The 16,790-nt window shown below is 31.4% G+C and overlaps 1 protein-coding gene across 1 annotated transcript in view; it reads right to left on the reverse strand.

Moving 5' to 3' along the window:
• The window catches only part of LOC105624627 (neuron navigator 3-like), an 89,244-nt gene that overhangs the window by 15,159 nt on the left and 57,295 nt on the right, over positions 1-16,790 (reverse strand). The window contains exons 6-9 of the mRNA XM_012205984.1: positions 12,344-12,497; positions 10,436-12,002; positions 9,562-9,944; positions 75-429 (exon numbers count right to left, since the gene is read on the reverse strand). Of these exons, the coding sequence (XP_012061374.1) occupies positions 75-429; positions 9,562-9,944; positions 10,436-12,002; positions 12,344-12,497 (2,459 nt within the window). The remainder of the gene's footprint in view (positions 1-74; positions 430-9,561; positions 9,945-10,435; positions 12,003-12,343; positions 12,498-16,790) is intronic.

Raw genomic sequence — 16,790 nt, forward strand, 5'->3', positions numbered from 1 at the left:
GCACGCACGCACGCACGCACGCACGCACGCACGCACGCACGCACGCACGCACGCACGCACACACACACATATACTCTTATGCTCAAACCACGCGCTATCGATTTCGAATTCGCGAGTTCGCTGACCTTGTGATGAGAGGGATGTCCCGTGTGATTGGCGGAGGTGTGATTTCCGGCGGGAATGGAAGCCAGCTCCTCGATTGTGAGCTCTGCCAAGGCGTCGTTCCCGCCGCTGCAGCCGCCTAGAAGACCGCTACCGACGACGCCGCCGATGCCGACGCCGCCGCCACCACCACCGCTTCCCGGACTGACGCCTCCGATGCAGCCGCCATCCGATCTCGCGATCCCCGACGGCCGATTCTTCTGCACCCGCCTCGAGGTCACCAGTTCCTTCACCCCCGACAGCTCTCGCCGTGAGCCACCTACGTACCTACAAATCAATGCAAGCAAATGAAATGTCATTATTATTATCCGAAAAATAATGACTATTTAATCATACAATACAATAAAATTTTAGTTCGTTTATTTGTGCAATGTGCATTCAATTAAATTAATGTGCAACATTAATTCATTAGAAGAAATATTATTATTTGAGGTATTTAAATAATTTTAATATTATATTAAAAGAAGTGTTTGCTTTTTTGTAATTATTTAAAATAGTTCTCTCTTATGTAGTATAAACTTTGCGTTAATTTCTTCTATTGCATCATTATCATTATACTCGGAATACAGAATAATGTTTAATCATACAATGTGCTAAAATTGTATTTGTATTTTTGTTTCTTACAATGTGCTAAAATTGTATTTGTATTTTTGTTTCTTGAGATTCTCACAGACAACCAACGATCATTACTAAAGCAAAAATATATTCAACGATCGTTTTAGATGATCTTTTTTTATTACTATGAATCTCTCGTTACTCTATTTTTGCACAGACTTTTTCTATTATATCGACGTTATTTTTTCCAAGCAGAAAGCATTAATCTGCATAAATATCTGCAATGTAAAATATATTTGTTCTATTTTTCCATCACTATTATTTCGTTGTTTAAATTATGATGTAAAAAAGGAACATCATTCACAATAAAGAACTTGCATTTTCTGAAATAATGTATTACATTATTTTTTTAATAGAAACTAAAAATTAAATAGCTTGATTGAAGCAACAACATTTGTTGATTTGGCATTAAAAAAAAAAACATGCAACGCTGCGATGGCATGAGAGAATATGATGGTTTTATTCAGCATCCGGATTTATGATGCACGAGACGCGTAAACGTTTTTTTTTTAATGTGGTATCCGTATATTGGCGTGAAAGCGATACGTGTCCTCTGCACGTAAATCACAATAATAATTATTAATTCTACACTCAAGAGAAAGGTTCTATTGCTTTTGTGCAACACGCGAGAATTGTCTACGGATATTTTTCCCGCAATTGTTAATATCGCGAGTTTTTATGTAATAGAGATGTTGTGTTTTATTATGTAAAATATTATGAGTACTTTATTTATATAAATATGCGTGTATATGCATAATTCAAATAATTCAACAGTGTTTACGTACTAATTTCTTTCTTCATCCATTCCGTATTATTCTCACTACCAATTTATAAATAAACTGAATTTAAAGTCAAATCAAGTAAAAAATCCGTCTTTCTCAAGGAAGAATTAAAATTACTGATGTATGGAGGAAAAAAGAAATAATAAATATATATATATAATACGATGAAACTCTTGCTATTTTGCTTGCTCTTGTTATTTTATAGAAAGTTCTATAAATTTATATTGCACGTGCCATTTTAGGTTGAGATCATTATTTTAATGGTTCTTACAGCGGCCAGTCGTTAATGCGCCTCGTAAAAAAATGTGCTTAACCTCGACACTAAGTCGGGGTTACAACCAAACTGATTCATGGGCTCGACATTTTGAGAGGAAAAAAAAGTTAAATTAAATTTCGGCGAAAGTACATAGAAATAAGAACTTGAGTGTGATCATAAGTCAGCACAAGTCTCGTAATTACTGAAATCTGCTCAATTAGTATTTACTAAAAAAGAAGAATTTTTGTTCTTCTGTTTCCTTAATAATAAATGGACATTTCATGCAATTTATTAAATAAAATTTCAATCATTCAAATCTAGCAATTAAATTCTAAATCTTTTCATTTTCATAATTATTACATTTCTAAAAGAAGTTCAATTAAGCTACATTATTCAAGAATGTATTAATTTCTTTTAATAATAATTTTTTGTTTTATTTTAAGCAAAATTTAATTTTAAGATTATTATTTTTATCTATATTAGTCTCAAGTTTTAATGTGCTAAGTCGATATAGTAAATTGTAAAGAAACGTATACTCATTTTCACCAATGTAGTTTACTTTCATCTCGATTTAATTAAATCTTCATCTTTTTTTTAGTTTTAAAAATTAAAAAAAATAGTAAGTTGAATTGAGATTAAAATGAATCTATATTGATAGAAATTGGGCATTTTCATGTTCTGATTAATTTGTGGTTAAATTTAACCTGTTGATAATGTAAAAATTGTATGTTTTTCTTGCTATAGCTAAATCGATAGTTTTGTAGTGAGAGACTTTTAAAGGTATCACACTACAAAACCATTCATCTGGTATTAATCATTGCTAAAAAAAACATAATTTTTATATTAACAAGTTAAATGAGATTAAGTTTAAACTGTTAGTTAACTAGAAAATGAGAAACTGGGCCTTACTACTCTTTCATCAATAGCGATCAAAATTTTTTTTATATTAGCTTTTGAATTGTATCATTTCCGTATTCGATCAATGAGCTCGCTGATCACTTGGTACAGATTAAATATTTGCAGAAAGCTTCCTAACTAGTGACGGAACTTTCGAGTATGCGTGCGTAACTTTGCTCTTACAGGAAACTATGTAGTGAAACTTCAAATGTCAATTTCTTGAATTCATTACTCGTGAAACTTTCTGATTACAAGAACAATTAGCATCAATAATTAAAAAGCTGCCAGCGACGGAGGACAAATCCGAGAAAGGAAAGCCTCGCGAAAATCATCTGGGAACGCAAGAAAGTTCTAACTAGAATGTCATTGTAATCATAATACTATGCCGAAGTTTAATTTAATTTGTCATTGAGGAAAGAGCAATCATAAATTGATAAAGAAAAGGATAATTTTTCAGAAAATAAATTCTCTACAATTTATTTTTTAATTTTTAATGCTTCAACTTTTAACGAATTCATTTTTTGCAAATCGAATTCTATGATTTATAAAATTTTAACAAATATTAAAAGATCTGCCTTTATAACAAGCATGAATTTCATCGAGTCCTAACGTCACATCTAATTTCGAGATATTATCTTATATATACTGTAACAGAATTTGGCAAAGAAAAAAAATATCCTCTGCATATATAGAGAAATTACTTGGGAGAAACTCGTGATTTTAGTCATCGCAAAGTTTGTAACTAGGATTTAAAGATGAATCTTATAGAAAATAACTATCGCAAAAGCAAAATAGTTACAGCATATAATAATAAAAAAAAAAACTTAGATGTTATATCGGATTGTATTATTAAATCACTATTATAAATATTCGGAAATAATGAATTGAAAATAATAATAATCAATAAATATTAAATAGTTCCATTTTCTAAAAAAAATAGATTTCTCAAGTTTTAAGTTTCAAGTCTCAAGTTTTACTTATTACGGACGTATGTAGTATGTCAAATTTGTACTATTTTTTATCATAAACTACACCTAGAAATTATAACAAGGAATACAAAGACAAGAAAGTGTTTTTAATATTTTTTTATTGAATTTCAATTAATAAAAAATTTTGATTGAACTTTCTTTATCACCACAAATAAACGCTAAAGTACTTTTTGCTTGAGAAAACGCGATTGATATATTTATGCCATTTGAAAGCCCTTCCAATTTTTCCATCTTCCACACCCCGTCTTCATCCCTGTAGTCAACGTTTCAAGCCGGTAGAAAGCTTTGAACAAACAGGAACACGAGATTACCGTTCAGCTTGAGCCGCCGCGTTTCCTCCAACGAATTCCGAATATCTTTCTTGGTCTTCCACCTTTGCTATTTAGGACACAGTCACACCGAGGAAATCAAAAGAAATTACTCCGAGCGATGGTTTCATCGCAAATGAAGCCGAAATTATCACCGGTAACTTTGCGTATATTTGACGTCGACATCGATGAGGACGACACTCCCCACCCTCGGCGATTCAGCACGTACTCTCTTGCCTCTGTCGTTGGGAAAGCAACCCCGCCGCGAGACAACCCCTCGAACCGCCCTGGAAATAACACACCGACACCGTCAGATCGCGCCACCGCGCAGCGACGTCGAATCGATCGCCATGACGTCACGGCGTCCACGCAAGCGTCGCAACTACTGCGAATAAATATTGTTTCGTCTCCGCCACGGTTCGTCTACTAGATGAATGGATCTTGGCGTTCTGAGAAGTGTCTAAAGAGTCTCTAATTATGTTCATATTTTTATGCAATAAAATATACCTAAATGTTCGAAAAAAGAAAGAAGATTATATATGTAATATTGCATATAAAGGAAGGTGCGAAAAAAGACTATTCATAGCCTAGAGATGCAGAATCTAAATTAATCATTACGAAAACTGTTCATGGGATTTTCTAAAAAATAAAAAATAACAATTATTTAACCACCAGGCATGGGATATGGGGAAAATTTAAAAAAATTGAAATTTATTATTGCGCTGAAATAGTCATATGCATGAGTGTTTTTAAATTTTGATTGTACCCTTTAAAATAAAATCAATTGCATTTATGTATTGAAAGATGAGTATAAATAAGAATATGATTTTTTTTATTCATGTAAAATACAGGATGTCCCATTTAAGTCTCCATTTAAATGCTCCCAGTAAATATGTATTTCAAAAGATCTGAAAGATATGAAAAAATGTTTCAATCGAAAGTATAAAATAAAAGGGAACAAATAATAATATTAATAATATTAATTAAAAAAAAATTTTTTTTAAGCTATACTAAGATTATTACCATTTAAAAGTGAAAAAAAAAAATGAAGTAAATATAATATTATATAAGTAAATATATATGTATGAAATAAATATATAATTTTTAACGTAATATAATTTCTCTAATTATAATTTAGCATTAGTATTAAAATAGAATTATCAAAAAATTAATAATTTAAGAGACATTTTATATTTTATATCAAAATATATCAGAAAGAAATATATTAAAATATCTTGAAAATTATTGACTTTTAAAAAATTTTATTTTAATAATTTAATATGTAAAATAATTAAAAGAATTATAATATATTAAAAAATTATAGAATTTTATTTAAAAAAAAGATAATGATATGATTTAATACGTAAATCTAATTATTTGAAAACTGATTGAGATTATTTAAAAATTAATTTTACTATTATTCATCCCTTTTCACAAACCATATATAACTTTTATCTGAAATGACTTTTCATATCTTTCATATTTTTCAAAATATTTGCATAGGCAAATAAATAGGACGTTTAAAAAATTGGACACACGCATGCACGCACACACGCACACACGCACACGCACACACACACGCACGCACGCACACACGCACGCACACACGCACGCACACACACACATATACTGTGAACCATAATAAATCAATTTCCCTAGATTTATTCACTTTCCAACACATAAATGTGCAACTGATTTTATTAAAGAATACAAAATTAAAAACTCATATGACTATTTCAACAATCAATATGCGGCATCATCATCTCATCGCCAGAATGCATGAGGAAAAGGCATGCGTCACATCACAATCAGCTTCTACAGTGCGGAAAGGAGTCGCAGGACAATGTTGAGAGGCTGTTGTCAGAACGGACAAAAGCGCTTATCTTTTTGCATGCGCTATATGTAACAGCCTGGTTTGCCATGTCTCTCTCCGCCCGTGCTGCGCATCCGAGAATATATGCTAAATGCGAGCGTATGTTCCCGTTTCAAAGGACATAACCGAAAGTTATCAATGGTAATTGTGATATCAAAGCAAATATAATACACCACTGTGTGTCAAAATAAAAGGAAAATACGTTATAAGTAAGCTAAAATTGAAGAAGAATAATTATTTTTATTATATCTGTATAAAAAGGGCAAAAATAAACCAAATTTTGATAAAAAAATAGATATGATTACAACAAAAAAATATTAAACTTAATGATCATTATAAATTCATTATGAAAAAGACACTCATTTGTGTAATAGAGATTATTATAATTATTGTATTATTTATACAGTAGCTAATTTCAAAGAATTATGTAAAATAATTTTAAAAATAAAAAGACGAAGGCGCTATCGTGAATTGATATTTTTAATATCGAATAATATAGTACAAGTATATTATAATAAAGATTAATAAATATAGCAGAAATCATTGTTAGTAATTCTCAATATATTTTGTTATATGTATAACATACTATACGATTTATCACAAACGAAATATTCTTTTTTAAAATTATTGTTTGAATATATATGTATAAAATACAGCTATATTCGATCCTTTTATCTTTAAATATATTTAGACAGGTTTTCTCGATAGCAAGAGAAAGCTTTCGCAAGATCGTACGATAATCGTCGGAATATGCCAAACGTCTTTGTTGCAGATTGTACGGGGCTTTCCTCGATGATGGTGATGAGGGTCGTGGAAGGATTTCAGGACTGAGTATATTGAATTTCTGAAAAGCGCGTCGAGTTTCAAGCGGATGATATGCGCCGCGGGCTCGATTATGCCGAAGCAAGTTAGGCGAAGGGATCCGCCATACCTTCAGGCGCGTTTCTGCAACGTATGATGGCAAACATCTTGTAAGGCATGATACTACCTGAATAAAATTCTTTCTTAATTATAAAATATGCATTTAAGAATCAAATAACGAAATACATTTGAGTGTTCCTCTTCGCACGTGATTATAATGAGCTTTGAATATGTTAATCAAAATAAGACATATTTATTTTTTTGTAAGTACATATATAATATGTTAAAGAAATAAATATACCTATCCTTCGGAATGAAATCAGTTTTTTATGTTTTTCAAGTATTAATACTTCAATTAATATTTCAAGGACTATTAAAGGAGTATTAAAGTATTCAAAAAGAATAAAAAATTTTTTAAACAAACGTTTCAAAGGCACTGTATAAAAGAATATTTGATTTTTCTGAAAATATTTTGTATTCTTCATTATATCTTTTTATCATTAATGATTTTAAAATTTCATTTTATGAATGATTTCAATAAGTTCTTCACTTCACAAACTTTCAGTGATAGGATTTTGATAAAGCGGTGGATATTTATATAGAGAAAATCATTTTCTCGGATTAATCGAATGATTGACCATGCTTTAATTCGATTGTGATAAAAGTAGCGCCCATGAAGCGCTGAGTAATTGAAAGCGTCACCGGAATTAACCTCGTGAATTTTGTCTAATTAGTTAGATTTCGTGGCAGTCATATCTTTCTTACAAGCTTGAGTTATTTGACGGCCGTGCGGACAGCGCGAATGGATTACTAAAAATACAATTTTTCATTATCAAATCAAATATAAATTTTGATTGATTCAAAGAATATAATTATCTTAAGGATATTTAGTAATGGATTTCATAATGATATAAATTCAGTATTAGATTTGATTGAAATATTAATGCTGCAATAAATGTGTAAAAAATTTGCATGTCAAAAAAATAAAAAAAATACATATGATTACATATGATTACAAAGAAAATATATTTTGCGCTGTAGAAGAATATACCTACGCTTCGTCTCCGCATTTCTCTAATGAATTCGGCTTACTACTTGAAATCTTAATTTGAATGTACACAGTTCCAGAGCTTTGCTAATAATAAAGCTCTCTCTCTCTCTCTCTCTCTCTCTCTCGGTCAAATTTGAGTATTTCGTTGCAAACACGGAGAGAGCGGCACGGGCGTGGCGGAGCGTAATGAACGAGTCACGACATCAACGAATCCACTTTGTGTACCGGACAACGTTTAAACGTTGTCTAAAATAGAAAGTGCCTCTATACTATAAATGTTCTTAGAACGCAGAAAGTTATAATCTTTAATCGAATGAGTATTATAAATAAAATAAAATTAACTAAGAAAGATTAAATAATTTTTCACATAATGTAACAACAATTAATTTTATAAAAATATTTAGTATTATATATAATATAAACGTTTTTTATATTAATTCTATTATGAAAAAATTCTATTTATATGGCGCGAGAAAATAATCGTAAATGTTTTTTATTTATTTCAATAATAATTTTAACGAAAATTTATGTACGATGCATCAAAAACTGACAGATGTAAGACTTCGCGAGGGTGACGGGCTTTTCACGAAAAGCTCGCGAGAGGCTTAGACTCGAGCTTTCTTGATCAATACTCGACACGCGCTCGGCGTCGACTACGCGGCGTTAATTTATCGTCACTCTCTTGCGCGGGCAAACGTCGTATATTTTCGCACTTTCTTCATCCATATTTCATTCGATAAAAAATAATCCATACGATCAGCAATCCGGTAAACTTTCGCGACGCACGCCTCGCACGTGTCATGAATTACATGATACGCAAAGTTCAACCCTGACAAAGCTTCTTAAATTTTTTTTCTCGCAACGATTTGATTTATTATCGATTTTGTGAAATCTCGACAGTAGTTTGATACAATAATAGAAATTTAAAAGCAACATTATTTTTAAACATGTTATATTACAGCAGATTATGTTCTATTCTCTTATTATTACTACAATAATATTAATACAAATTTATTATTACACCAATTATTGTTATTATCATGCATATACATACATATACACATATAATGATAATAATAATTGTTATGATAATAAATTGATACTATCCGAATAAAAAAATAATGCTTTGATTATAATATCATTCTATACATAATACTCTTGAGACTTCCATGGATTATCTCTTTCATTTCTATCCGTTTCTATCCGTTAAAATGGATTTAGACACAAAGATAACTCGCGAAACGCATAATTTCTGTATCATTATACATGGAGAGATCGGGATCTAAGCTGGCATTTGAGTGGCAAATTTTGAGTGGCAAAAATATATATTATAAGTTCCCAATTTATATTGTAGATGACATTTCGTGTTTTCTTTACCAACGAAGTTTGGTTAGTTTAGGCGCTGCGTTATTATGTTTAGGCAGTCAAACGTGTTTCCGAAAGTCAAAGTAATTTTTGAGATTTCATTTTTCGAATCACATCATTTTTTGTGTATCCATTATATGGATAAAATGAAACTGCAAATACTAAAATTTTTATTGCCATCTTATAGTTTTAATTACTCTATAAAACTAATAATTATTTGACTAAAATCGTTTACTTTGTTATTGAAAATGCAATTGACAAGGATGCCCACTTAGGCCCGGTCTCCCCTACATATTAAAATATTATAAATTCATGAAACGATTTATCAAGAATAAAATTTTAATTAATTATTTATGTTTTCCAAACATGTCTAAAAATAAAAACAAAATTAGAAGATCTTACCTGTCATGTTCGTGATCAATCCTTCCATAAGAAGGATTAATCCTGCGAGCGTATAGGGATGCGCCGCCCTCAGACATGTATCCGTCGCATAGATCCGAAAGGGTTCTACTGCCAACACTCATGCCACCTCCGCGCAGCACTTCACCGTCGCTCAGATAACCAGAAGCGACGTCAACGTCGGCGTAATCGTGGTGACCACCAACATGATGATGCGACGATGAATGCAGAACGGTGTATTGTCGTGCCGTAGTACGGCTCGGTAGAGTTTGTAAGCCTCGGGCCCCAGGCGTGTACCCGCGCAGAAGAGGTTGCATAGGTTTTACAGTCATCTCGGCTTCATCATCTGCTAGAGCACCACCGCACGTCGAATTTTCCGAAAGCACCTTCAAAACGAAAACCAAAAATGAAAGACGTACTTAAATAATTTTATATTTTTTATTTTAATTTTCATATCTATCAAACTTTAAATTTAATTTTACTTTGATTTTAAATAGTCTATGACATATCTTAAATTTATATCTTAAATTTGACTTAGTTTACTTATAATTAATCATTTTTATGTTGGAGAAGATAATTAACAAAACAGCGAAAAAGAAAAAAAAACATTTAAAAAATTTTAGAATTATCTAGACTAAGGAAATAATTTTAAAAATCTAGGATTTAAAAAAATAATCTAAAATTTAAGAAAATAATAATTATAAATCAAGAATCTATCAAGTTTCTTTCAAAGGATTTTTTAAAACTTTTCTTTGACGTATTTATGATTAAACACATATTACACGAACAATTTTATAAATATTTGCATAGATATTATTATAATTATAATATATCTTGCGGTTTTATTTGATAGATCAAGAAAAATTCCAAAACTGACCTTTTCCATTTGTTCAAATGTAGTGTCGATCTTCCGGTTAGGGATCGTCTTAATTTCGCTACCGCTCTCACTGCTTGGCCTATAAATCACACTACTATCGCTCGAATTACTCTGCCCGGTGCTGTTAGAATTGCTATGTGAACTGTCGGACATAAGATCCGAAATACTCGGCATCGGTGACACCATCGCTACTGTATTAGGATCGAGTTTGCGATGAAGAGTATCGCCGCTCTTCGGTTTTGTCGGCGTTGGCATTCCGCTGAGCGTGCCATTGTCTTTCGATGGTTTCGATGTACCTTTCACAAGAGCAGTAGGTTTCGGGATGCTGGAACCCGGACTAAGTCCGGCTGGGTTCGGACCATGAAGAGGACTATTCGAACTTGTTAACGGTTTACTAGATCCAAAGTTCAGATTGCTTTGTGTGGATATACTCGTTAGTCCGTCTTCAGTATTAGTTAACTTTTCATCAGCTACTGAGTTAACACAATTAATTGTCATAGAATCTTGTTTATCGTTATTGGAAATTTCGATAGATTCTATTTCTTCCTCACAAATAACCTTCTCTTGGCTTAATACTCGAGTCTTCGATGAATCAAAACTTTCCATCTCCGATTGCTGTTCGGGATTAACTTCTAACATTTCTGGTTCTTTTTGTTTTGCCGTAAGATCCTTACCGTCTGATAGGTTTGCCTGATTCATGCTTAGAGTACGATTAAAAGTATCGTTCTCATGAACAAGAGTCTCCCCTGTTTCGGATGGTTTAATAATACCGTTGGTATTTGCCAGAATAGCTTTCTGCATCATAAAATCTTTGTTCAGACCATTCGGCGGTGGTTTCACACTTTGTAAATAAATTTTTGGATCCGATATCTTGCCTGGAAGCTCCATTTTGGGTCGGGGTGAAAGTTTCGTTGTCGTAAGTTCGTTCCTCAAGTTCACGTTTTTGGTATCTTGAAGATTAATTTGTCTAGGTGGCGTTAGGACGGAAGGATTTGGTTTAGGAGGTTGCACTACCGGTTGCTTTACCAGTTCCTGAAGAGTCGATGTTTTCCTATCACTTGATAATTTAGTGCTGATAGCTTTACTAGCAATTTTAACATCTTGCTCTACAACTGGATTATTATAGAGTGTTGTTAGTTTCTCCGAGGAGCTTGGCGGACCTTTGCTCGTGCGCGCAATCTTACTCTGAGCCTTGCTTTGCTCCTTTCTGCCTGTTTTTGGACTGGCCTGCTTTGCTGGTTTAGCTGATTGCAGTTTTGATTTCAACGCACGACTTTTTGGCGATTCCTGAACTTGGGTCTTACTTTGATCGCACAAGGAAGTTGAACTGTCTGAATGTTCAGATCGAGCTGAAGAAAATCCGGAAGAACTGGAAGTACGTTTTGAAACTCCCGATGAAGTCTTTCCTCGTTCTTGATTTTTATCTTTATTATTGAAAAGTTTAAATTTATCCAGTACAGAATTCTTATTTGGCTGAGGTGCTGGGACAGTATTTCCAGAATACGGTAAGGCTTGTTGTTGGGTCCTCAAACCTCCATTGGGTCGGCCTACTGTGGATGCTCGAGGACTGCAAATTACAAAAATTCAAATTAGAAACAGAAAAAATATCTAAAAAGTTTTTTAATTATTTAAAAATATAAATATAGATCACAAATGTTTTTCTAACTAAATATTAAATATTAAATAATAGTTAAATAATATTTAAAATTATATATAATATTTCCAGCAATAAATTATATTTTCTGCAATTAGTAGGTACAAATGTATTTGAAAAAAAAAAAATCTTAATTTTCTTTATTACATTAAATTTTATTCTCTAATAATTAATTTTTAATTTCTCCAAATAATAAAATTTAATGACAATTAATAACCGCTATGATCACAATGTATTTATCTTTTTAATTTTACCTTGGCGTAGTGGCTGTGGGTTGTCGATTCGGATTCTGACTTCTAGGTTGCGGAATGAATGAAAGACCACCCTGAGATGGTTGTTGTTGACTCGGACTAGTGCTTCTAGAACTGCTCGCGCTACCCACGCCACCATTCCCGTGTTTTAGACCACCTAAAACAAAGAATAGGGAATTATTATTAATTAATCAGAATAATATTTTGCTATTTACATGTATTTTTTATTAAAAAAGAAAAATTATATTCCATATATATATTTTATAGTATTCATATGACCATAATATATTTGTTATATAGTATTCGCCCCTGCGTCGTCCAGATTCGCCCGGAGTCGCGTCACTTGATATTTAACTAGATACAGAGATCTAAAAATAATTCTGTTACCATCAAAATAATTATCTAGAATTAACTTAAGCATAATGATAGTAATGCAAAAAGTTTTAACATTTTAGCAACCAATTTGAATATTCTATGTAATTATTCTGATGGTTCAACAAAATTAGTTTCAAATTTGTATCTAGCTATAAATTTTTAGATATTTCAACAAAATCATTCTTTTCGTGTAATATATTTGCAAAATACAATGCAAGTTCAGTGAAAAGAATATCCGAAATAGTTTCCTTAATTTTATAAATAATAAAATTTAATGTAATTATTATTATTATTAAACATATTAGTACTTTTATTAAAAAATTCACCTGAATGACTTAATGATAGAAGTTAATTATATTCTAATGTAAAACAATCTGTTTTTATGTTCATTTCTCCTATTAAGTGTAATGAAGCAAAAGAGCATTGAATTATGGCTATTTTTTTTATAATTACAAAACATATTGTTATTTGAGTAGGTATACCAATAAGACGATAATAATTGGCCGCGTCATTAAATGCGCACAGTCGCGCGGCTGTTGCAGCCCACTCGCTGCATATGCGTTCGAATGGTGCAATGTACGGTACAGCTCACCGTAGACAAAATAAACCATTCGTGTTTACCGAGAGCGAGAAGATTAATCCACTACCTCATACTACCACCCGATTCGCTTCTCTCGGGTAATCGTAGACGTTGTTTCTGTCAAATAATCCGCGTCGGTACGCAATTTGTTGAGCGAGCGATATCTCGAAACGTAAATACCAGTTATTAATTATGGAGACTATATATGAGCTAGTGAATTTAATAAAGATTAGTGATTTTAAATCTGAATAATTTAATCTTCGAAGAAACATTTAAAATGAATTTTAAAATAATATCTTAATAACGATAAATTGTGTAATTTTGTAAAATTATTATATAATGGAAATAACTTTAATTATTCTAATTATACGAAAATTTTTTTAATTTGCTTTTGTTTGATTTATTTTCTATATAAAAATTATTTTTGTTACAAATACATTTACAAAAATAGAAATAATAAAAAAAGATTGAATTTTTCAATTCCTTGATGATTTTTCGTTTCGAGATTGTATGCGTTGACAACAGCATTCGCTTTTCTTGATTGACCCTCTCGACAGTGATTTGCAGTAGTTACAAGTACCTAATTCGTCAACCATCTCAATTGTCCTTGCGTACGTGACACAAATGTGGTTGACACGGATAAAAGTGCTTGGCGAAGCAGAAATTTTTTGATATGACCAACACAACCTTTTATCGCGTTTTGATGCGACTATATCTCGTTTAATTAATTTAATGCACATTGCGAATTAGTTCTAATTGTAGCAGAAGAAAAATTCTTCTTTAGTTTATTATATATATGCCAAATTTAAATTATTATATATATTTAACTATAAATTATTAAGTCTCGATAAAAATTAATTTGAAGATTTATTTTCATATTTAAAAAAAAATTGTTTCGGAATAAAGCCGGACTCAGTCATTTATATACAGAATTAAACAAAGACATCTATTTAATCCACGTCAGCGAATAAAAATCAAATCTGTGTTCAAAGCAGCTCTATCGAAAATCGCCAGTCATGGGGTGTCGTAATGAATTCGATTCTTTTTTTTTATCTAGTACACAAAGGAGGAGGAAAAGAGATATAGTTTAGGGGAGTTAAAACGTGACTAGGCATTCACTCGTCTGTCACAAGAATGATTCATCATCGTGAAGCGATCGATCTGTCACGATATTAGTGATAGCCGTGCACTGAAAATTTCCGAGGTAGAATCAGAGACGAATGTTCTTTTTAATTATACAATACTAATATTTTGTCTAATAGAAAAATATATTCAAGAAGATTTGGAATTGAAAAATAATGCTATGAATTTCTTTATGAAAAGATAATAAACAGAAATACTTAAAAATAAATAATAAAAATAGAAATAATTATAATAGAAAGAGATTATATTTATATAAAGAATTCTTTACAAAAGGATTTTGATTGAAATGTTATACATATAAATAAAGGATTTTTTTTGAAAATTTTAATTAATAGAACGTTTAATATGAGGAAATTTTCATAAATTTCTTATTAAAAAAATATCCTACCGCCAAAGGCCTCCTTGCGATATATTCAAGATTTCAAATAGATAAATCTTGATCTCTTGAATATCCTGAATAAAAATAGGAATTTTGTCTGTAGAGAATTTCTTACGAGAGGATCAATGATCGTGACTGCACTCATTCACTCACTTCACTGAGACTAACGTTTAGCGCTCACGCGTCCCCTCTGTTATTCTCTCATTGTTCCTTCCGTCCGAGATAAGACAATATCAGCCTACATAAAAACGTAAAGGGACGATCGATTTCCATAATCGATAGGCTATTGAGCATCAGCCATTATCAATTGTTTGCTACTAATTGTGACAATACCGTAAGAACATAAAGCACTCTAAAATTATCTCTAAAAATTATCTCTAAAAATTATCTCTAATAATTTTACGATACGTACGACATTCAATAAAATCATAAAAATTGTGATAAAATTTAGATATTTTTGTAAACACTTTATAAGTCTAATCTCTTATAAATACATAAATAATTCTTTAAAAGTTAAAGAAAATTTTGAGAATTACAATTTTACAATTTTATTTATTTTTATAAAATTCCGAGTAATGATATAATAACAGAATTCTAAAACTTTTTTTTTTATAACATTCTATAAAGCAAATTACTTAATTAATTAACTATAACTATCATTCAAGTAGAACGCTTTAAAAATAATTTTCAACTTCCAAGAACAATACAATTCAGAATATAATATCAGTGCTTGAAATTACGCTGTTCAAAACTAACAATAAGTAATATAAGTATGTTGCAGTTGGCGTCCTTTCGCAGTCACTCGCGCGCGTAAACTCGTACTTACATTTTATACGAGCTCATATACTTCCACTATAGCCTTCTCGGGACCTTCTAGCCCCTTTGTTTCAAGAGTGCTTCGGAATATAAGAGAATCGCTACAACGTGGCACCAACGTGGCACATAGGGGCATCCGTTTCACGGTGCACGGGTGCACTTACACACATATGCGTGCATTAGGAGCGCGATTGACAGACCAAGATGATTACCTACAGCAGCGATAAGCTCTAAACTTATCATTATATATATATACTATATTATATATGCAATATATTTGTGAGCATGTGTATCGTACTAATATTATTATATCTTATTATTATATTTAATTTGTAAAATTATACTATATATTTATTCTCTTTCATATTTCAATTTTCAACTAGAATATAATTGTATAAATTCGCCGCTTCGATTTTGCTCTCAACTTTGTAAAAATTTTAGAATCGATTGTAGTTCGTCCCTTCTAGAAATCTCTTTTCGCCCTCAATATAATTTACGAAATGTGTCTCGAGCCTTATCTGGACCATAACTTGAGACGCGCGGAAGTGAAACGGAACGTGATATTGCGTGTCGAGAATTTATTTGTGAGTATACGTACAAACTGTTCTCGTAGATGTGAAGCTAAGAGAACGTTTATAGCGCATAAGCGTGATAAACGCGATCTACCCTTGAGCGACTCTTTCAGATTGTCGAACATTTATATATTTTTTTTTTTGATATCGAGTGCTACTTCGATCCCCTTTTCATTTATCGTGGCCAGGATTCTTCTTTTTGCAAACGCAAGAGATAAAGATAATGCAAATGCATGCGCTTCGTAACAGAATAATCAATGTGATAAGGCAAATGGATGTAAAACCGTTTAGAGCAATTAAAATGAAAGATATGTTACTCGATCAATTCAAAACCTTTCAGTTTTCAAAACCTTCTATTACATTTGAAAATAATATAGAAACAAAAAATGGAGGAGTAAAAATAATAATATTTTTAAAAAAATTGCATATAATATGTAGATATTTAAAAAAGTTTTTTCTCTTTCTCAATATGTAAAAAAATCGCGCGGTAAGAGCTCATGCTTGCATCAGCGTATATATTAGGTGTAAGTAAAAAGAAATCCGTTTATTTTTCCATTACTAATTTCATAGTAAAAATAATGGATT

Source organism: Atta cephalotes (genome assembly GCF_000143395.1).
Source record: "Atta cephalotes unplaced genomic scaffold scaffold00083, whole genome shotgun sequence".
NCBI lineage: Eukaryota > Metazoa > Arthropoda > Insecta > Hymenoptera > Formicidae > Atta > Atta cephalotes.